This window comes from Coenobita brevimanus, chromosome 92 (assembly GCF_032717465.1).
Source record: "Coenobita brevimanus isolate Jiangsu-jjx chromosome 92, ASM3271746v2, whole genome shotgun sequence".
Classification (NCBI taxonomy): domain Eukaryota; kingdom Metazoa; phylum Arthropoda; class Malacostraca; order Decapoda; family Coenobitidae; genus Coenobita; species Coenobita brevimanus.
In genome coordinates this window covers 17,450,002-17,474,088 of record NC_137045.1, presented here as the reverse complement: position 1 = coordinate 17,474,088, position 24,087 = coordinate 17,450,002, and the positions used below count along the sequence as shown (strand labels likewise).

The 24,087-nt window shown below is 42.9% G+C and overlaps 1 protein-coding gene across 1 annotated transcript in view; it reads right to left on the bottom strand.

Annotated features, from left to right (window-relative positions):
* LOC145412106 (condensin-2 complex subunit G2-like) overlaps window positions 1–24,087 on the bottom strand; it is a 346,602-nt gene that overhangs the window by 89,235 nt on the left and 233,280 nt on the right. The window contains exon 18 of the mRNA XM_080282023.1: window positions 6,321–6,446. Coding sequence (XP_080138149.1) covers window positions 6,321–6,446 — 126 coding nt within the window. The remainder of the gene's footprint in view (window positions 1–6,320; window positions 6,447–24,087) is intronic.

Genomic DNA, 24,087 nt, shown 5'->3' with positions numbered 1-24,087 from the left:
TAGGACAGAGCCCTGAGAGACACCACTGTTGAGTAGATCTAGGAGAAGAACCATGGCCATCTACAACAGCTGGCTATAGAAATCGAGCCAGAAAGGAAGCTAGCGATGAAAGGCACAGATAGAAGGATAGAAACCGTAGGGAGGGCAGTTTGGAAATTAAAGATTTAAGTTGCCAGACCTTTCAGATCGAAAGCCTTTTGAGATGTCAAGTGCAATGGCAAAGCTTTCGCCAAAAGTCCCGAAAGGAGGATGACCAGGAGTCTGGAAAGGCAGTAGGTGAGAAGATCGCCGAGTGGAGCCGTCCCATTTGACGGAACCCATACTGACAATCGGAAAGAAGGTTGTTGATAGGAAAGATGCCTTAAAATTTTTCTATTAAGAATTGACTCGAAAACTTTTGAAATTACAGGACGTTAAAGCAATTGGACCGATAGTTGGAGGGTTGGGAGTGAAGTCACCCTTCTTTGGGACTGGCTGAATGAGAGCAAACTTCTCCCAGCAAGAAGGAAAGGTACAGAGTTGGACAGACAAGGAGACGAAAGAGTTTGCCTAGGCAGGGTGTAAGCACAGAAGCACAGTTCTTGAGAACAACAGGAGGGATCCCATCAGGCCCATATGCCTTGTTAGTACTGGAGGCCAGTGATGGCAGAAAATACATCAACTGAAGAAATTTTAATGTCAGCCATGAGGAAGTCAGAGGGGGAAGTGATGGAGGAACAGCACCGGAATCGTTCTAAGGTAGAATTGGAGGAGAAAGTCTGTGCGAAGAGATCTGCTTTATCAGTAGAAGAAATAGCTACAGAACCATCAGAGTAGAAAAGAGGAGGGAAGGATGATGAGGTAAAGTTGTTAGAAAGATTTTTGGCAAGATGCCAGAAGGAGCGGGGAAGAATTCGAGTTGGAGAGTTGAGAGCATTTAGTATGGATGAAATTATTTTTAGTAGAGCGAAGAACAGACTTAGCACGATTCCGGGCAGAAACGTAAAGATGATGTGATTCAGGGGTGGGTTGGCTCCGGTACCTTTTGTAGGCCCTCTCCTTGTTGCGGACAGCATTAGAACAAGCGTGATTAAACCAAGGCTTTCTTGCGTTAGTCAAAGGATATGAGAAAGGAATGTATGCTTCCATGCCCGAGAGAATAACCTCTGTAATGCGCAAGGCACACTCAGATGGCTCACGGCCATGGAAGCAATAATCATTCCAGGGAAAATCAAAGAAGTACTGCCTGAGGGCCTCCCAGTCTGCAGCTCCAAAATGCCACAGACGACGTTTCCCTGGAGGGTCCACAGGCCGTACCGGAGTGATAGGACAGGTTAAGGTAATAAGGTTGTGATCGGAGGAGCCCAACGGAGAGAAAAGATTAACAGAGTAAGCAGAAGGATTAGTTGTGAGGAAGAGGTCAAGTATATTGGAGCTCTTCCAAGGCGGTCAGGGATACGGGTAGGGTGCTGTACAAGCTGCTCTAGGTCATTAAGGATAGAAAAGATGTAGGCTTGTTCACCAGGTGGATCCGTGAAAGGAGAGGAGAGCCAAAGGTGGTGGTGAACATTGAAATCTCCAAGAATGGAGATTTCAGAGAAAGGAGAAAATGGATAGAATGCGTTCCATCGTAGAAGTAAGATAGTCGAAGAATTTTTGATAGTCAGTAGAATTAGGGGATAAGTAAACAGCACAGATATATTTAGTCAGAGAATGACAGGAAAGCCGAAGCCAGAGTGTGGAGAATTCAGAAGAATCAAGTTCAGGAACACGAGAGCAAGATAAGTCATTGCGTATATATACACAACAGCCACCTTTGGCTTTGAAATGAGTATAGAGAAAGTAGGAGGATACAGAAAAGGGTTTGCTGTCAGTTGCCTCAGACAGCTGAGTCTCCGTTAGAAAAAGAAGGTGAGGTTTAGAGGAGGAGAGGTGGTGCTCAACAGAGCGAAAGTTAGAGGAAAGGCCGCGAATGTTGCAGAAATGAAGAAGAAGAGAGTCAGACAGTGGTTCCAGGCACCTTGAGTCGTCATCGGGAGAGGGGCAGATGGTGGGGGCATTTATGGTCCCCCCCCCTGGGGACTCCGAGGCTTGATATAACGACGCCATTTTAGGTAAATTTTGAATAGGAAGTGTAGTGTGTACTGTGGATGTAGTTTGGTGAAGATAGTTAGAGAAATTTGTACTGGAGAGCATGCTGGCCTACTCTCTGTGTAACTGAGACACTGAAAAAGTTCAGCAAAGGGGGATGGTCAGGAACTAGTCCTGAGGGCTGATGAAACGGGAGCTCCAGCACTCCCTGTCATCAGCTTTCCATCCACCTCGGGAGTACTGCCCTGCTCGACTGGTGCTACAGTCTACTCCACCACTTGGTGGTGGCCAGAATTAAAGTTCAAGTAAGATGGAGGAATAAAAGAAGGGAAAGACGAGAGGAAGGAGTAGTTGCAAGGAGAGTGGAAAGGTTACAAGAGGATGAGAAAAAGGCAGAGTATAAGAGAGAAGTGGAGGAACGATTGGGCAAATATGAATTGGAGCAGATGGGAGACGTGGAAGGTGTGTGTAGAATATTTACAGAAGAAATATGTGCAGCATGTGATGTGGTGTGTGGAAGAGAAGACAGAGGGGGGTGCAAGGAACAGCATGGTGGACTGAAGAGGTGAAACAGGCTGTGGCACAAAAGAAGAAAGCTTACAATGAATGGATGAGAAACAGGGGCGTGGAAGAGGTTGAGAGGCGGAAGAGAGTTATATGTATAAAGAAAGAGAGAGGTGAAAAGATTAGTAAGAGAGAGTAAGAAGAGTGGATGAGGAATTTGGAAGGAATTTGAGTGTAAAGTGGAGGGAATGTAAGAAAATGTTCTGGAAAGAGGTGAAAAGAGTAAGACAGGGTGGAAGTGAAGTTAGCAGGGGAGTGCTCCCTACGTGTCAACAAGTGGGTTGGTGGAGGGTTAGTGCCCCTCCCCGTAAAACAACTAACTCAAAGTCAAATGGCCACCCCTTATGAGATTATGGCATCTGGCAATAGATAGATAGATAGACTTTGGTTTTGCTTCAGATGTAGCTGTAAAATAGCTTCGGTTGATCACTACTTTTATTTTTGATGTCCTCCTTAAACTGTCTTTGGCCTTCCCTCCTTTTTCTTGTATAATCGTTTCTTGCCTGTTTATGGTTGTTATATGCCCTCTCACTATTGTCTTATGTATCTGTTCCAAAACAAATTTCCCTTTTCTTTTGATTTTTTATATTCTGTATTAAACCATTTCTATATTTTCTTTTCTGCTTCTTTGTGCTGTGGAATGTACTTCTGGAATCCTATTTCATAAAGTTTACAGAATTTTTTATATATAATATCTAAATCTTGTCCTCTACGCTCCTTTGCCCGATCTATTTCTAAGAAGTACTTCTTCAGGTCATGGTAGTTTCCTTTTTTATAATTTAGGGCTCTTTTTGTAACTTTCATTGCTGTTAACTATGTCATATGCAATCCTGAAGTTGCAAGTAAGTACTGCATGGTCGCTTTTGCCGAAAGAAGGGTGATACATTTAGTTATCAATAATGTTTTCTTGCCTAGTGAATATAAGATCTAGTACTGAGGGTACATGAAGTCCTCTTTTTCTGGTGCTTTCCCTTACATGTTGCATCAGGAAAAACTCCTGCATAAGATCCAGGAGCTTTTGGTCCCAACAGCTTTCTTGGCTTATCATATCTAAAGTATTCCAGTTTACATTGTATTAATACCCCCAGTTAGTATGATTCCTTCCGATTTCTCCTCCATTCTATGTAGTAATGTTCTTAAACTCTGAATTGTACTCTCTGCCAGATCCTCATATTCTCCTCTTTCCCATGTGTTTGATCTGGGAGGCATGTATAAATTTACTACAATTACTTTCCCTTCAGATGTATTGATCTCGACTGCAATCAGTTTTACTTGTAAGGGTATATCTAGTTCTATTTCTTTGACTTTTAGATTTTTCTTTGTTAATATTATGATTCCTCCTTCTTTTTTAAAATTCCTATCTCTTCTCCATATATTGTTTTCCTCTGAGTTTAGGATGTCATTTGATATCCTTGGTGTTAATTTTGTTCCTGTTAGGTATATTATATGTGGTTCATTTTTTCTGATGTAATCATTCACCTCTACTAATTTAGATACCATTCCATCTACATTTGAGTACATCAACTTAATCATCTTGTTTACATACTTGTAATGACTTGGATCTACTATCTTCCTCCTTTTTATTCCCTCCTGTTTATGTACCACTTTCGAACTTGCAAGCCAATCACTTTGTAAAAAAATGTATTCTTCTCCTCCTCTGATCTTCCCTTGTTCTTTGTTTTTGCTTCCTCCCTTTTCTCCTTAGTGATTCCAGTTCTTCTTGAGTTAGGCATCTTTTTATCCATACATTTTTAAATTCCTCTTTTTCCGTGAGTTTCTTTGCATTTTTTAGCAAACCGTGTTTACACTCTGGAAGGTTACCTTAAGGGGCCTTGACTTATTTCTCTCATATTTCACTAGCCTTTTGTGTTTCTCTATGTCTGTATTACAGATTTCCTCTGATACATACCACTGTTTCCATCTCTAATAATTTAGATACCATTCCATCTACATTTGAGTACATCAACTTAATCATCTTGTTTACATACTTGTCATGACTTAGATCTACTACCTTCCTCCTTTTTATTCCCTCCTGGTTATGTACCACTTTCGAACTTGCAATCCAATCACTCTGTAAAAAAAAACTATTCTTCTCCTGCTATGATCTTCCTTCGTTCTTTGTTTTTGCTTCCTCCCTTTTCTCCTTTAGTAATTCCAGTTCTTTTCGAGTTAGGCATCTTTTTAACCATACATTTTTAAATTCCTCTTTTTCCATGAGTTTCTTTGCATTTTTTAGTGTCTCCTCCACAGTGTTTACACAATGAATGGTTACCTTAAGGAGCCTTGACTTATTTCTCTTTTACATCCCTAGCCTTTTGTGTTCCTCTATGTCTTTATTACAGATTTCCTCTGATACATACCACTGTTTCCAAAACTGATTCATGGTTTCGAGTGCTCAACCCACGTCATGTGATCCTATGCGTAACATGACTGTCCTCTGTGTAAATTGCACTAAAGCCTACGATGGTTATTATTACGTTGTTTGTCAGTGTAATACTGTTTCTGTTTGTCAAGATCTATGGTAGTGTGTCATTTTCCTGCTGGTACAATCTCAAACATTATGCATACTGCTCAAGTCTTTCAGTTTCATAAAGTATGTTAATCATTTCTATAAGGTTGATCAAACACCTATGTGTCAGTGTCACTCAATATGTGTTCTGTCATTCAGTTATGATGTACGTCATATGGGTATGTAACTACAGTATGTCTCAACCAGTATGTGAAAAGGTGTACTTCTTGGGTGATGGCAGCCACTAGGAGCTATGATGAGTTTTCAGTTTTGCAGAGCATTAGTCAGGAAAATTTTGGATAGCACCTCATGGTAGCATAGTAGTAGTATTAGCAGTAATAGTAGTAGCACTATTAGTAGTGGTTGTTGTAGTAGTTGTAGAAGTAGTGGGCAATTTTTTCCAAGACCTACACTCCACAAACAATACATATGTCACAAAATCAAGAATATGACTTTCTACTGTATCTTTTTCAATAAATGAATCAAAGAAGAGCACAGCTGTAGCCCCCTTATACTGTCTTGTAAGAGCTAGGTAGCAGCTTGTACCATAAATGAGTCTCCCAATGCTTCTTTAACACAAGACTAATGGATTACAGAAAATGATCTTGGCAGTATAACAGAAAACGCTAATGTGCCGTACAGCAGCGTGTATGCGTGACACACACATACAATGGGCACTGACTCATCACGTTCCTTTATCACTACATGAAGGGGAGTTCTCAGTCCTAGCCCAAAGTCTAACCTCCTTCTCTCACTTATTAAGATACACTGGGATGCATTCAGCTACATTTTCATCACACTAACTCAATACCCAGCATTCACTGGTTATGAGGACATCTTCAACACAGCTCATACCTTACTGGGGACACACATCAGAGGTGAATGGGAGCCCCAGGTACACTTTCATTACCCACTGATAACACAGGAAGGAATCAGAGTACTCTCTGAAAAACGAATGCTGTGTGGTAGGGTACCAATATCCTTACAACCTTAATCCAGCCTCCTACTCCACCTATTATAATTTTTTTTGACACTCACAAAGTACCAGTTTAAGGGTAAAAAACTTCTCCTCAATACCCATGAGATAAATTCATTAGTAAGCACCCATAATAAAACTTTTGTAAAAATTACTGGCACATAAATAAATATCAAAACTAACACAGACATTGGCAAATACCTTCGCTGCAGTCGATGTACCCTGCTTGAAGCCCTCATCAAGCCAATCTGAGGCCAACTCGAGTACATCATCTGCACGATTCCAGTTACACAATGCGTTGATATAAGTGGCACAGTTTTCAGTCCCCTGCAAAGAAGCAAATTAAAGCCCTGTGGACCAATAATATGGCTTACAATTACACACACTGAAACTTACTGACAACAACACAGCAACGCCCAAAAGCTAGAATGAGGCTTAAGCTGGACCTGGAGGGATAATGAATAAGGCCAGATAGGAAAAATGAGAATTCATAAAAACTTAGATACAGTAGAAGCCCGACTTAACAGAAGCCCAAAAAAGTGGAAGCATTTTTTCCTGGTATTTATATGCCCTAGTTAAGGGAAAATTTCTATTAACACTAGTATAATTCTGTTAAGGAAATTCTGTTCCCAAAACCACTGAATTGTAACTGTTCTATCTTTACCTTATTCTTCTAGTCCTTTCGCCATACTGTGCTATCCTTACCATATCCTACTAGACATTTCATCCTACTGTACGAAGCTATCCCTTACTCTTCCCACTAGTTATTTCATCATGTTTGACAGTGCTATCCTTACCTTATCCTACTAGACATTTCATCATTCAGTACTTTACAATGCTATCCTTACCATATCCTACTGGACATTTCATCATACTTTACAGTGGTATCCATACCTTATCATCATCATCATCATCCGGACCTCCTATCCCACCCTAGGGCAGGGTGAAGAGTAGCAATGTCTAGACAGTCAAAGTCTGCCCAATCCAATGAGCCATACTTCCACTCACTCATCATTCAAGACCCCGGAATCCTGGCTCTATCTGATATGCCAAAAACTTTCACCACATTCTGTAGTTTCACATAAACATATCCGATTGAGTCAATACGGATGCTGTCACATTAAAATGGGGTGCCAAATCCCTGATCATGCACTTCTTCTCACAACATTCATCCAGCCAGCTCGATCTCTTGTCAGTCCCCTACCTTCACTGACTTCAATACCTCTCTTCCTCACACACTCATCCACCATATCCCTCCACCTTCTCCTCGGCCTATCTCGCCCCCTCCCTCCTTCAAATTTGCTCAGATATAACCTACTAGACTTTTCATCATACTGTACACTACTATCCTCATCTTATTCTTTATGTGTAAATATTTTACTATTAAGTCAGCACTGTAAGGATCACTGTTAACATGAACACCAATAATGCACTTAAGTGGGGATATTAATTATGGGTTCAGACTGCTGCATGCAGCACTGGGAGTTAGCATAGTCTGCTGGGTTTTGGTGCTCATTGTCTGGAACTCGGTGTGACAGTTGCCTTTAATGACTGAGTGGAAAGTACCTCCAACTATGTACTGGAAAAGTTTCTCTTGTATTGAGCCTTGGTTACAAAACTCAATTTAGCGAAAAAGACAAGATAACAGAATGGGGGCTGGCTAAATTAGACCGTTCAATCAGGCTTCTACTGTAATTGGTATCAATAGTAAGTTTACATGAACACATCATTTGTGGGAAATACATTCCTTAAACCCTTGGGAATGTAGAATTTCACAAATATCTTGTTTGCTACCCTAATCTTATACTCATACTCATGATACTCTAGAAAAGAGTTGCCAAGTATGGGCCACCAGGTCTTCTCCAGTTATCCTCCTCTCATTATCAGATGACCTCCTATTAACCCCTCCGTGGCCACTGGTGTCAAATGACGTTTAGCCGATCAATGGCCGCAGGCGTCATTTGAGCGCGGCCTATAAAAAACTGCAAAAATTTTTGGGAGGTGAACGAACATTCTGAACATCTTCACACTGACCTACACTAGAGTACACTCCCATACACCTCATCAAGCAGTTCAAAGCCTGCTGCTGTGATAAGTGGATTTTTGATTTTTTCGCTCCTAGCCATGCCTAAACAAGCAAAACTACACCCATTATCTCAACCCAGGCAGAGCATCATATCTTTGTCCTCTCTTGCAAAACACACACAATCACCTGCTTACGATTATGATGTAATACAGGCACATACAAAAAAGACATGATAATAAGTGAAAAATACATTTTAGTCTTGGTATCTTCACCTACTTACTCAGGTTCGCTGTAATGGTTTGGATTATTTGATGAAGTGCAACTTGTAGAAAACTATGAAAACCTTCAGGAAGTGAACGAAAATCTGGGACATGAGACTGACCTTGACTTCACCCTCTCACATATCATCTGTCAGTTCACCACCTGCTGCCATGACGAGTGGATGTACGATTTTTTCGCTCATGGCCATGCCTAAAAACACATAGTTACACGCATTATCTCGACCCAGACAGAAGACACAATCTTTTTCCTCCTTTGCAAAACACATACAACCACCCTGTTTACAAGACAGCAATATATATTGCGAAAATAACAAGGTAGAATGATAAAGATGAACGTAATATGATAGAGAAAGATGAACATGTTATTATGGAAAAAATAAGTTTTCCCCCGTCTGTAAACTTATTTCTTTTCTGCTTTGTATCTGTATTCGTAATAATCAGACTTCTGAAACTGCATTACGATTCAATTTTTAGCCATGCTCGAGGTGTGGGAGCTCAAAGTTGTGACTCAACTTCCGCATTGCTAATAGGATCTCACCCTCCACTTTATTCTCCTGCGGCAGAGTCTAACCTTGGAGGACGTGCAGTTTTATCATTTAGGACCAAAAATTCAACTCTTTCGCTCCCTTTTCCAAGCATGGGCACAACGATAATGTAAAAAATAACTTGAAACTACCATAAACATTTTATATCAAAAAGGTGAAAAAGTATTAATAAAAATTTTTTTTCCAGCCATTCCTAACAGATTATGTACTGAAATCATTCGATATCATCACATCTCATATATGCACAACATTTCAGCACTGTCTGTATTGTTTTGGGAGGTAAAAAAAGAAGTAACAACACCTGCCCAGCTGCATTGAGGCAGGTCCCCTGGGCGGCAGATATCAGTTGCCGATATCTCTGCAACTTTCGCGCTCCATTGCAAGCCATAAAATGCGTCTAGGAAGCTGGGATTTGCACTGTTGGGTAAACTTTCTCTTTAATATGGCATGAAAAAAAATCAATTTTCGAAACTTAAAAAAATGGCCTCGGCATCGGCCTGGTGTGCACGGAAAATTCCAGGCCTTCAGCCACGGAGGGGTTAATGTCCAACCTTAAATTTGGCTTCGAAAATTTTAAAAATATTTCTAAGCACTGTATTACGTATTGGTAATTAATCACACATTAACTGAGGGAGAGAGAGATTGGGGGAGGAGGATATGAAAGAAATACGTACAATATACAATAATCTCTTGCTTATTGCACATACAGTAAATGGCACTGAGACTTGTGTGATAAAAAACACACACACACACACACACAAGAAAACATTGAGAGGAAGAAAGGAACTTTGAAAAAGATATAATTGACAAATGTAAGGAAGAACCCAAATGGTGTTACAGATCTGTTAATGAATGGATTAGTAAGAGAGAGTAAGAAGAGAGTGGATGAGGAATTTGGAAGGAATTTGAGTGTAAAGTGGAGGGACCGTAAGAAAGTGTTCTGGAAAGAGGTGAAAAGAGTAAGACAGGGTGGAAGTGAAGTTAGCAGGGGAGAGAAAGATAAAAATGGTAGATTACTAGTGGAGAAGGGAGAAAAAGTGACCAGATGGAGAGAACACTTTAAGGAAGTGTTGAACGTAGAGGATGGAAGTAATGCGAGTATAAGTGGCTGGGGAATGGCCGGGAGAAGGAGGGAGGTGAGAAGACAGGAAGAAATCAGTAGGATAGAAGTTGTGGAAGAAATGAAGAAAGTTAAATCGGGGAAAGCCCCAGGAATTGATGGAGTGTGTGGTGAAATGCTGAAGCATGGGGGAGAGATAGTAGTAGAATGGATGTGGAAGATGTGCAGATTGGCCTGGGAGGAAGGTAGAGTCCCGGAGGATTGGAAGTCAGGTATAATTATTCCCTTCTACAAAGGAGAAGGGGAAAAAGAAGTGTGTGGTAATCATAGGGGCATCTGTCTTCTTAGTATAATAGGAAAAGTGTATGGTAGGATACTTATTGACAGAGTTAGAGAAAGAACAGAGAAATTAGTTGGAGAAGAACAGGGAGGCTTTAGGAAGGGAAGAGGTTGTGTAGATCAGATATTCACTCTTAGATCTTTAGTGGAAAAGTTTCTAGAAAAGGGAAAGCAGTTGTATGCGGCTTTCATGGATTTGGAGAAAGCATATGACAGGGTGGATAGACAAGGATTGTGGAAAGTGTTAAGAATATATGGAGTAGATGGGAAGTTGTTGAATGCTGTGAAGAGTATGTACGATGGTGCGAAGGCTGCAGTGCATGTGGATGGTGAACTAAGTGAATTTTTCTCTTTGAAAGTTGGGTTGAAACAGGGATGTGTCATGTCTCCATGGTTGTTCAATCTGTTCATGGATGGGGTAATAAAAGAGGTACAAGGTAGGGTAGTGGATGTTGGAGTGGCCCTGGTGAGAAAGGGTAGTGTTTGGAAACTCCCTGTATTGTTGTTTGCAGATGATACTGTGTTGTTGAGTGAAGACGAAGGGGGAACTGCAAAGCTTGGTGGATGAGCTTGAGAGAGTGTGTAAGAAACGGAATCTAAAGGTGAATGTAGAGAAGAGTAAAGTGATGGTCTTTGAGAGAGGTGAAGTCAGTGAATGTACAGCGAGGTTGGATGGTGAGGAACTGGAAAATGTGAGTACGTTTAAGTACTTGGGAAGTGTGATGAGTAAGGATGGAGGTTTGGAGGGTGAAGTGCTTGAAAGGGTACAGTAGGGAAGAAAGGTTGCTGGTTCTTTGAAAGCAGTGATAAGAAACAGGGAAGTGAGCATGCAAGTGAAAAAGTTACTACATGACAGTATTGTGATACCAACTCTTAACGTACAGAAGTGAAGCTTGGACGTTGTTGGAAGGACACAAGTCAAGAGTGAAAGCAGTGGAAATGAGTTATTTAAGAGGAGCCTGTGGAGTCACATGGAGAGACTGGCTGACGAATGAGGATATAAAGGAGCATTGTGGTGTGGAGGTGGATGTGATAGGAAATGTTATGAGGAACACACTGAGGTGGTTTGGCCATGTGGAGAGGATGGAGGGTGAAAGACTGACGAATAGAGTGTATGTGATTGAGGTGGAGGGGGGAAGAGGGAGGAGGAGGCCGAGGATGAGATGGAGGGATGGGGTGGAGAGGCATATGAGAGAGGGGTGTGTGTGTTGGGAGCAGGGCAGTGAAATGGCGGGGGACAGGGCAACTTGGAGGCGATTTGTTTGTGGCCACCCCAAATGGGATTGAGGCGTCTGGCAATAGATAGATAGATAGAAAGAGGGTTGGCATTAAAATTGATCCCTGAGGTACGCCAGCATTTATGGAATGAAACTGAGAATAAATACCAAGGAAAGAACAGAGGAATTAGTTGGAGAAGAACAGGGAGGCTTTAGGAAGGGAAAAGGTTCTGTAGATTAGATATTCATTCTTAGATCTTTAGTGGAAAAGTTTCTAGAGAAGGGAAACAAGTTGTAATTGGCTTTCATGGATTTGGAGAAAGTACATGACAGAGTGGATAGACAAGGACTGTGGAAAGTATTAAGAATATATATGGAGTAGATGGGAAGTTGTTGAATGCTGTGAAGAGTATGTATGATGGTGCGAAGGCTGCAATGTGTGTGGATGCTGAACTAAGTGAATTTTTCTCTTTGAAAGTTGGGTTGAAACAGAGATGTGTCATGTCTCCATGGTTGTTCAATCTGTACATGGATGGGGTAATAAAAGAGATACAAGGAAGGGCAGTGGATGTTGGAGTGGCCCTAGTGAGAGAGGGAAGTGTTTGGAAACACCCTGTACTGTTGTTTGCAGATGATACTGTGTTCAGTGAAGACAAAGGAGAGCTGCAAGGCTTGGTGGACAAGTTTGGGAGAGTGTGTAAGAAACAATCTAAAGGTGAATGTAGGGAAGAGTAAAGTGATAGTCTTTGAGAGAGGTGAAGTCAGTGAATGTACAGTGGGGTTGGATGGTGAGGGATTGGAAAATGTGAGTACGTTTAAGTACTTGGGGATTGTGATGAGTAAGGATGGAAGTTTAGAGGGTGAAATGCTTAAAAGGGTACAACAAGGAAGAAAGGTTGCTGGTTCCTTGAAAGCAGTAATAAGAAACAGGGAAGTGAGCATGGAAGTGAAAAAGTTATTACATGACAGTATTGTGATACCAACTCTAACATATATAAGTGAAGCTTGGACGTTGTTGGGAGGACACAAGTCAAGAGTGAGAGCAGTGGAAATGAGTTATTTAACCCGTCACGTCCCAAGGTTTTCCGCACCTCCGACATCCCCCAGTCCCGAGCTATTTTGGAAAAATATTTTTTTGGCTAAAACTTCCGCTTTGGTTGAGAAACGAAGGAAAATCACCAAGAAAGGGCTTACCGTGGTCTATAAGTGGTCAGAACAGGTGAGGTCCCCCGCGCCAGGTATCGTATTCTATCATTGACGTGTAAGACGCTCACGTTTTCTATGGTAGGGAGTACTGCGAGAAACAACACACAACACCTCTATATTTATTGAATTTGAACTAATAAACAATAACAGTACCAATATAATGGATTTCAGACACATATATATGAAAAATAAGCATTGTACCATTGTGCAAGCACAGCGAGTTAGGTCCGAGTCGTAACATGCTATATGCTAAGTTTCTTGTATCAGTCAACATATCATTTTTTCTACTTGTATACTTCTGTTTCAATGACATTTTACCAATTTCTACTGTTTGTAAATGTTTTCAGATGTTTTCATTCATTATGATGACAGGCAGTATAAGTTTAACGAACAACGGCTTACTAAGCGCACTCGCTATGACTCGTATTTCAACATACCCAATTGTTTTATCACTTTCCTATTATTTTTCCCTTTACATAGAACCTTTCCTCCACCACTGTAAATGTTTTCAATTAGAGTAATCACTCTAATATCCGGACGCCCAATAACCGAACATCCCCACTAACCGAACCTTATCGTCCTGGGATCAAACATTCCCAAAATGGTCCGAAAATCCAAAAAAATAAAATAAAAAATCGATTTTTTGCCGTCCGTAATTTGAACTTGCCGCGCGCGCCACGTGAGAGCATTGTTTTGGTTCGTCATTCCTCCGACGTCCGATAGAGCGCCGGTGCATCCTCCCCACTTCCCGCCTGTCTCTCACCGCGACTGGAACTACGCTCTTCGCAATGGCTGCCCACGTGCTTGCTTTTGTGGTGGTGCCGTACTTGCTGCAAGGCCTCCTGTTTCTCTCTGCCCTCCTCTTAGTGTGTGTGATGATGGCCCCGCCTCCTGAGAAAAGGAAGAGAGTGGTGTTGACTCTGGAGAAGAAACGGGAGATATTGGAGAAAGTTGATGTGGGTTGGTCTTCTTCACGCATTCTCCGCGAGTTTAACCTGGCCCGGTCGACTTTGTTCGATATCAAACGTTCCCGAGACAAACTCATGCAGTACATGGCTGACTTCTCGTCGAGAAGCAAACGCAACGTGGAGAGGAAGGTTATGTTTACCCCCAAGTTTGCAGAAATCGACCGATCCACGTTGATTTGGTACCGACAGCAACGTGCAGCTGGTGTGATGGTACGTGGAACGGAGCTGAAGGCTGCTGTTGAGAAGTTTGCAAGGCTTCACGACGCCCTAGACTTCAAGGCATCTGAGGGTTGGCTCTTCGCTTTCAAGTTGCGACATGGCCTTACTAACCGTAAAGCACATGGCGAAGCATTGGACGCTAACGAGGATGGAGTGGACGAGTTTCGGCACAAGGTGAAAGGCTTGATCGACAGGGAGGGCCTCACTCTCGGTCAAGTCTATAACGCAGACAAAACTGGCCTATTCTATCGCTCGGTGCCAACGAACACTCTAGCCGATGAGACAGAGAAGCGTGTACCTGGCCACAAGCTTTCTAAGGAACGGATATCTGCTTTGTGTTGTGCCAGTGCTAACGGCATGCACCGGCTTAAGCCCGTTATTGTTGGCCGTGCAAAGCAGCCTCGGTGCCTTCGTGGGGTGATGGATGTCCTTCCTATCGTATGGTACCATTCTTTGAAAGCATGGTTCACAGCTGTGATTTTCAAAGACTGGTTTCACCGTCACTTCGTCAAGGAGGTCATCCAGTACCAGACGAAGACACTGGGAATCCCTCGCGACCAGGTAAAGGCTCTCCTTCTCCTCGACAATGCACCTGCCCACCCGTGCGACAAGGACTTGGTTGCTGAGAATGGCCGTATTAGGTGCATGTTTCTGCCACCTTGCCACCTAATACGACTGCTCTCATTCAACCCATGGACCAAGGAGTGATCGTGGCAACAAAGCGCCTGTACCGTCGGAAGTTCCTGGACGAGGTGATGGTTGTTCTCGAGGACGAGGACGAGCGCAGGGAAGGACATGACACTCGAGGCAAGCGGACTTTGGAAAACCTTCGCCGCTACAACATCAAGTCTGCGCTGTACAACTGGGCTAGTGCATGGAAGGAAGTCCCTGTGAAAACTCTGGAAAATGGTTGGTCTTGTCTGCTTCTCGGAACAGATGTGGAGTACGATTTTCTAGGGTTTGACGTGGATGACTTCCATGCACGGCTACGTACGCACGGCGACGATGTTGATGTGGACGATGTTCGTGAGTGGTTGGACGACGACAAGGGCGATCCTGGGTATTAGACGTTGTCTGATATCGAGATCGCGTCTTCGGTTGCTGGTGTCAGTCCCGAACTTGAAGATTCCGACGACAAAGGCGATGATGATGCAGACTCCTCTCAGCAGGACACTACTCCAGCCATTCCCAAGCTAAGCGCACTCCGGGAACATCTAGAGTTCGTCCTAGACTACCTGGAACACCCGGACTGCGACAGGGAGATGGGGCACTTGGGACTCATGGAGGAAGTGCGTGCTTTCCGGCAGCGCATCATCAATCGCCAGAATCGTCGGTCCTTGCGTCAGTCAACGATTGACAGTTTTTTCAGGCCCGTGACCTCCGCTGTGCCAAGCCCTGGTTCCACTCCGTTGCCTCCCCAAGACAGGCCCTCATGCTCCGAGCCACAGCCCAGCACATCAGCTACATTGGAGTCACCGCTCGATGTGAGTTTGCGGCTTTCTTCAGAGTCTTCTGTAGTCGGTACGCCATCACCACGACCCACCGATGCACCCCTTGGTCGCCTGCCAGTGATACTCTCGGACTCTGACAGTGAATAAACAGCAAGAACTTCTCCAATAGACCACACGGGAATTTTGAGTGTTGTGCAGTGAAAAAAACGGTGTGTTGTGTTAAGGTTTTCGAAATGAGAGAAAAGACTCAGTGGAAACAAAATTTAACGTAACTAACCTTCTTTGTTTTGGCTTTAGAAATTTTGAAAAGATTGGGAAAAGTTAATGTGCAACACTAAAGTTAACTGGAACATTATTTGGACTAAAGTGAACACTGTGAAGAGAACGGACTTCTGTGTGTTACTGACTAAGTTCAGGGCAAGACTTCAGGAAGAGTGTACTGCAAGTGCTTCAGGAAATCGTTCTTACTGTCAGAGTCCGAGAGGAGGCGGTTATTCATCGAGGTGGCCAGGGACTTGCTGTAAGTAGCCAGAATGTTTCATATTGTACTTTTTTCCATACTATACTTACCAGAATGTTTCATACTGTACTTTTTTCCATACTATACTTACCTCATGCATGTGCAGTAGGAATGTGTTTTTCAGAGTTAGGCTAGGTTAGGGTCCATAAGTACCAGAATGTTTATTAATGTATGAACATACTTCTAAACCCTCATTTTATGTTTCTTTTGGATTTATTTCAGTCATTTATGTACCTTATTGGTGTGATTTGGGTGTTAAATAGGTGCTATGCATGTCCTGAGGGAGCTGTATAGGTGTTTCTCTGAGTTAGGGTCCATAAGTACAAGTCCATAAGCTGGGGCCCAATATCCGGACGAAACCAATAACCGAACCTACCGATGGCTCTATTGATCCGGATATTGGAGGGGTTACTGTATTTACATTCATTACAAGGGCATTAGCGATATGCTAGCGCATATTCATGTAGCAAGCACAATCTCAAACACTCGTGTTTCATCTTCTACTTTATTTATTCACTCCAATTATACTTTCTCACTAACATTACACACGTTTACACCCCTATACTGCACTGTACATACTTACTGGCATTATTTATTCAAGTGAGCATCAGAATATCGCATGAAAATACCCTCGCAATGAATGTTTCGACCAACATAATACTCAACACTTATATACTAATTCTTCACATATATTACACACTTTCCCACTTGTTGACTTGTATTTTCATTATTACGGGCCTTATTCATTCAAATGAGCGTCAGGATATCGCATCTCTATACACACGCTTGGAATATTTTGACTTAGAATATATTTCAGCACATACAATAATTTGAACTTATATTATACCCGTTAGTATTTCCAATAATAATAATTACATATTTACGGGCCTTATTTATTGCACTGAGTGACAGAATATCGCATCATAAAACCCTCGCTAGGTATGTTTCCACTTACAGCATATTTATACACTTACACACAATTTTTGCACTTATGTTATACCCGTATGCACTTTATACTAATATTTGCAGATCAACATGACTGATAATTTCACTGAGCGTCTGTTTGTCACATTTACTTCATAGTTTCAGCGTCCTATCGCATTCACACCATATCAGAATTGCATCAACGTGTGATATTCGCTGAAACATGGGTGAATACAGAGACCCACGTCACACTCGGCGCACTCATAGCGGGTGTCCTTCCTCTGTGTGGTGAGTCTCACCCGGGAATTGCTACACACGTGACACCTGCGTTGGGGCCTAGGTCTGTTTGGCTGGGGAGGGATAGGAGTGGGGAAATGGAGGCCGGATATTCTCAGGGGAGTTTGGCCAATAGGGGAAGTGCGGGTGCGATGTTGGGGCCTTTCAACAGCATAACGTGCAAACATCTCTCTTGTGAGCTCCCTCACAAACCCTTCAAAGGTTTCCTGAACTCCTGTTGTCATGGCGTGAAGGTGGTGGCAATTCAGAGCAGTGATGTCTAGCAAGTGAAAGAACAGTTTCTTATACCACTTCATTGTGGTCCTGGCACACTCTACCGTCGATATCATGGAGTCTGACTGGTCCACCAGGCGCATGTTTATGTTATAGTCCATGACACACTCAGGTTTCCAAATGTGACGCCTGTTCTCGCTCCGGTAATCAACGGAATTAGTACGGTGCATCAAGGGGCGGTGAACCGTTGACAAGAGGCTTACTTCTCTATTATGGTTCCACACAGTTGCAAGGATGTTGTTGGCTTTGAAGAAGACAAACTCATTCCTGGCAAGTTTCCGCCCTACCTTGGCCATGTGACGCCAGTTCACCTTCACGGTTCCACAGACTCCCGTTTCATGCATGTGAAGTTAACGAGCGAGAAGAGGGCTAGTGTACCAGTTGTCCAGGTAGAGGGCGTGACCACAATGAAGGTAGTCTTCTATCATTGTCTTTACCACTGCTCCCGATAGTCCAATACTCCGATCTTCTATTATGTTTGTCTGTGCACCGGTGTACAAGACTATGTCTTGCACGTATCCAGTCCTACAGTCGCACATAACAAAGATCTTGAACCCAAAACGGTGCCTTTTGCTGGGTATATACTGCCTAAATGAAATATTACCTCTCCACAACACGAGACTCTCGTCTATGACGAGGTCTCTATAGGGATAAAATGACGAACGAAAGGTTTGCCTCAGGTGATCAAAGACCAACCTAATTCGCCTCATCTTATCTGTGTCGTTCGCATTTGCAGGATCATGAGCATCATAGAAATGGAGGCGACTTAGAATTTGTTGAAACCGATTACGGCTCATCACTTGCCCAAATATTGGGGTAAACATAACAGGGTCCCTTGTCCAGTCAGTCGGAATTCTGTTCTTTCGTATAATACCCATCAAAAGGACCAGGGCCAAAAATAGGAACATTTCTGAAAGGGAGACAGGGTAATCATATATGATAGCATGCCTACTCCTTGTTCCCAATCTTTCACTCTCAAGGCATTGGGTGCTTGCAAAAAGGTTGGTTTGGTAAACAATCTGCTCCACAAATGCCTCACTAAAAAACAGGTGGAAAAAATCCAACCTGGTGGAATTACGGTGAATTCCGGGAGCAATGCAGCCAGAGCGCCCCTGCTCAGTGAAGGGCTGAATGAGGGGAGAAAAATCACTCCCATCCTCCCAATTCCATCCCACAAATCCTTCGTCCCCATCATCCCCATCACCGCCTTCGTCTGGGTGGGGAGGAGATCCTGGTGGGGGAGGTTGGGGAGAAGGAGTGCGGAGGGCTTCCCCACTGTCACTCCTCTTCCCTCTGCTTTTACCCTTTCCCTTTCCCTTACCCTTACGGCCTTGAGGAACATTAGGGGGCTGTGGGGATGAAGTAGGGGAATATTGGGGAGCATAAGACATCCTGGGGAGTGGTTCCTCCCCACCTTCCCCCTCCATGACAACACCACGTGATTTTTCACGCACCCTAGCTCGACCACGTGTTAGGGGATATTGGGGAGCATAAGACGTGCTTGAGAGTGGTTCCTCTCCACCTTCCCCCTCCATCACAACCCCACGTGATACAGAACGCACCCGCACTCGCCCACGTGATACACCCCGCCGCCTCACACTACCTAGGGAGAGCAATGACTCACTCACGTCACTCTCACTGTCCATACTCCTCCCTGCACTTTCCCTTTCACTCCCCACTCCCTCCACGGCACTTCCTAACTCCCCAAACAAAATACTAGGCCCATACCCGCTCATCCGACGTGGTGTGTGCTCTGGGCCACGATGAGTTATTACCTCACATTCATACCATGTGGCAGCACGTCCCATGACTCCGTCCTCGTCCTCGTCCTCATCATCGAAATCTGGTTCCACATCACGTTGGGGCTGGGCATAGGATGTTGCACGTGGTTTCTTGGCCGGCTGCCTCTCTCTACCAGCACGGTAAGTCACGTACTGCCGCTTCCTGGGGGACGGGACTTCTTCATCACTGCTGGTGGTTTCCTCCTCCTCTGGCTGCACATAATCTTTATCAACAACCTCGTCGTCCAGTGGGGAATCACTGTCACCTATAAAGGCATCCAGGGCGGCTTGAATTTTGACCTCTGAGAGACCTCTCGTAGCCATGTCTGAGCAGGACCATTGCTACCAGGTGAGTGGACGAGCTGCGGGTTAGCGCGGGTCACGCGAGGTCACCGAGTGTCCCCGCCTGGTGGCAGGTAGGGGAAGGTCATGCGAGGATACGTACCACAAATCAAGCACGAAATTTGAAAATTGTCGAAATTATGCACTTTGCAATTGCACGATGTACCGGTATGTCGCCGGGACTGGCAAATGCAAATCGTTGCAAAGTACCCATACGTCGACGGGACGGGGCGGGTTAAGAGGAGCCTGTGGAGTCATATGGAGAGACAGGCTGACAAATGAGGATATAAAGGAGTGTTGTGGTGTGGATGTGGATGTGATAGGAAGCGTTAGGAGGAATACACTGAGGTGGTTTGGCCATGTGGAGAGGATGGAGGGTGAGCGACTGACGAGGAAAGTGTATGTGAGTGAGGTGGAGGGGGGGAGAGGGAGGGGGTGGCCGGGGATGAGATGGAGGGATGGGGTGGAGAGGTATATGAGAGAGGGGGTGTGTGAGTTGGGAGCAGGGCAGTGAAATGGCGGGGGACAGGGTGACGTGGAGGCGATTTGTTTGTGGCCACCCCATATGGGATTGAGGCGTCTGGCGATAGATAGAAACAAAAGGAAAGAATCACCCAACTGAAAGTAGAAGGAGAGGTCTACAAAGATGCGGCAATGCAAGCTGAAATAATGAACAAATGTTTCCACTCAGTTTTCACTAAAGAAAGGGATTTTGTGGAGGGGGAGGGTGTGACTAGAAATGTAGTGATAAAAGATATAAAAGTGGATGTGCAAGAAGTGTATAAATTACTGGAAACTCAAGATGTAAGGAAAGCCCCAGGACTGGATGGAATCTCTACCCGGGTACTGAAAGAATGCAGAGAACAACTGGCAGATAAAATTCACAATTCAATTGTGTATTCTCTGGAAGAAGGGAAAGTGCCTCGGGAATGGAAGAGAGCCAATGTGGTACCAATTTATATGGGAGGAAACAAGGAAGAACCCCTGAATTAAAGACCAGTGTCCATGACCAATGTACAGTAAAACCTTGATTTAATGGCATTCATTCTAAAGGCAACCTCAAACTAACGGCACAAATTTCCCAAGGAATATTTATGCAAAAAAAATTTAAAAATTCCCCCCAAATGGGTAAAAATTAGAAAAAAATTCAAATGTGTCGGGCGCCGCACGCATCTCAATCGTCTTTTTGCAGTTTCCCGCCAACTGGGTGTGTTTATGCTCACCAAGTCTTCCTCCCGCCTAGCATGACCACAAAGTGAAAAAAATTAGCATGTAAGGTTACATTTAAGAACTAGTGTTATAAACTTCATAACTTAGTGAACTTACTTACGTAGTGCCATTTATTCTACTCCAACCTGCCAACTAACTTAACTGGCTTACTGTACTTACCTGGATTACTGTACAGTAGAGTCGCGATTTAAGACCAAACGAAACAACGATCTTACAATAACACAAGCAATTAATTTCTCCCATAATTATATAATACCACGGTAATACCACTCAATTGTGCAAGAGAAACTGTGAGAAATGGGTGTTTTGGTACTGGATTTCCAGACACAACTCGTACTTTTGTCGGTCACCGATTGGTTTCCTCGACCTGACCCACGTGACCTCCACACCACCAGCCACAGCCTGCTGCCTACCTCAGTGTTGTGTGAACAGTTGCTGTGATGAGAAGTTAATTTGATTATGTCCTTGCTCCTCATTTCCTCTCAGAACTGAGCACGTGGTTCCAAACTAACTTTAGTTATGCCTAAGCACCCTGAACGTGCTATGAACACAAGAAAAGCATTTATTCTAAATGTAAAATTGTTGGAAGAAGTGGAGTGTAGTATTACAGCTTAAATGCAAATGATCAGACAGATAAAATGAGTCAGGATGTTTACGATGTGGATAGTTTACTTTGTTGGAAAAAAAAGTTAATGATGGAGCTGTAAAATTCATGTATTCGCCTTTAGTGCAACGAGTGAGAAAAAAGAAGAAAAAAAGATTTTGTGCTCGATCTTTTTGTCATAAACTGATGATCTTTGGTAAGTAAATTCGGGTCTTACGATACGTGAAGACACTACATGTTGACATAAACAGTTAGGCAAGATAATTATGTGGGTTCAGTTCTTGTTAATTATACTGTCATACAAATTATACTGTTTGGCTGACTTGTTTATTTTTCACGATTTCTGCATTCGTGTATATCTGAGAAGTGAGACACGCAATCACTCCATGCTGACGACTTCTTTATATTTTTTTTCCTTTATTGTTGATGACGAGTGGCTTTCAAAAAGTCTCACACTGCATTTTTTTTTTTTTTTTTTTTTTTTAACCCCTTAACCGCGGGGCGTCACTTTCGTGACGCTTGGGAGCAAGGGATCATACCGCGGGGCGTCGCTTTTGTGATTCTGTGTTATTTTGAATTCACCCGGGCTTTCAAGTGGGGGCTTGTATCATCTATCAGTACTGACAATGTCCAACACTAGTCAGCACTCCTAATCTCATCTGTACTCCCATCCATTGTTGACAATTTAGCCATTTCTCCCCGTTCTTGACTCCCCTCCCTACCCCCACTCCATTACCCTATCCTCTCGCCTGCCCGGCCATGCTACGCTAAGTAAATCTTCCCTGGAATTTTTCACTGATTTCATCCATTGATATAAGCCCTATGTCGTATTCTTATACCAAACAATATATACAAGAAAGAAATCAGGTAAGTGAGAGTGCCATACACCTGGAATTGGCTAATTATCACCTGACAACACCTCACGTGCACTCGTTCGCTAATTTTCGCTGTTTTTTTCCCCTTGAAATATGCCGTATAATCTATTTTCGTAATAAATATACATGTAAGGAGAGAAGGGAGAACCCTAAGTGATATTTACATTCACCTGGAACTACCTAATTTATAATGTACTGTCTACATTTCCTGCCAATCATATCAGTGCTACACAAAGCTGTTTCAAGATTTAACATTGGTAGCTCTGATTATATATCTCCTAAGTAGGCCTCTAATCTATTTTCGTAATAAATATACATGTAAGAAGGGAAGGGAGAAGCCTAAATGATATTTACATTCACCTGGAACTACCAAATTTATATGTATTGTCTAGTATCATGTCACGTGTTAGCGCGAAATTGATTTTGCACGCGGTTCTGCATACCCTCAAGTAGGCCTCTCAACCTCGGCCGGCCTCTCCTAGCAGTTCTCTCTCAGATTCCGAAGAGGAGGTACGGCTCATCCTCTTGCTGACTTCAGGGCCTTTTTTCACCCCCATGCAAGGGCCCTGTGACCTTTACCCCTACTAAACCTCGTGTGGAAAGAGGTAAAGGGCTGACAATTGATAAAAGAGTGACTACGATCTTTCTATTGAGTAAAACAGTGCAAGTGGAATTGTAAATAATGTGTAAATAATGTGTAAACAGCAAGTGAAAGTAATGAATGTAAATATACGTGAACAATGGAAAATAGTTTTATAAGTTATTTCAAGTGACAGTGCACAACACAGTGTAAATAAAATAGAAATGTAAATAACGTAAATAAAATAGAGAACGTAAATAGAAATGTAAATGAGTAGTATTATAAGAATACGAGTATATACCCTAGGAGTAATGAAAGTGAAAGTTTCACTCTAGCATGTCTGAATGCTATGAGTTATGAGAGTGAAGATGAAAGTGACATTCACTCTCAGTGCCAGTATACAGGACGAGAAAGTGAATGCTACGTATTTTACTGAAAGAAATTGAATCCCTACAGTGACAATAAACTAATACTACTGAAGGAAACTTATGGATAAAGAATGTAGATATATATAAGCGTTATATAGTAATAGAAATATAAAGTGTGAGGGGTTTTATGAATAATAAATGACAGACTACCATGAGCGAACTAGTGCCAGTGCGACGATCAGACGCGCTCGTAATTTCCATTGCTTTCACAGTGTTTTTTTTTTTGAGTATGGATCCCAAACTACTTGAAAATTGTAGAATAGTGTTTATAGTGTTTGTATCTGGCTGTGGTAATCATATTACGGGTTGTCGGGAAGTGTAAAGTGGAGACTTCGTTACCCTACTTCAGAGGTCTCCACAAGTCCTACGGTAACCGACGAAGGCTCAACAATCATTCCAGGAGAAAGCTGAAGGTATGTGCCATAAGCATATGTAATTTTATTATTCTAGGACTAATAACTGATTTTTGGCAAATATTTTTTGAGAGTCTGTCGGAGCCCAAATAACCCCGCGGCACACGCAAGTCATTGGTAAACAAGCCCGCGGTGTAGGGGTTAATAGTACTGGAAGTGATTCGTGACAAAATATGCGTGATGCTGGCCGGCCATTATTCAAGTGTTGTTTAGGTCAAGTTTATGCTTGATTTCTAATAAGGACTGTAAAGAGGCTTAGTGGTAATCCTTGGTGACTAAAATTTTTATGGGGAGTATCAGAGAGCAAAACTAACTGGTTAGGTTTGGTTAGAATGCAGTAGCTATGCACTGATGTGCCCAGCCAGTGAGGTCATATGTAAACACACTGT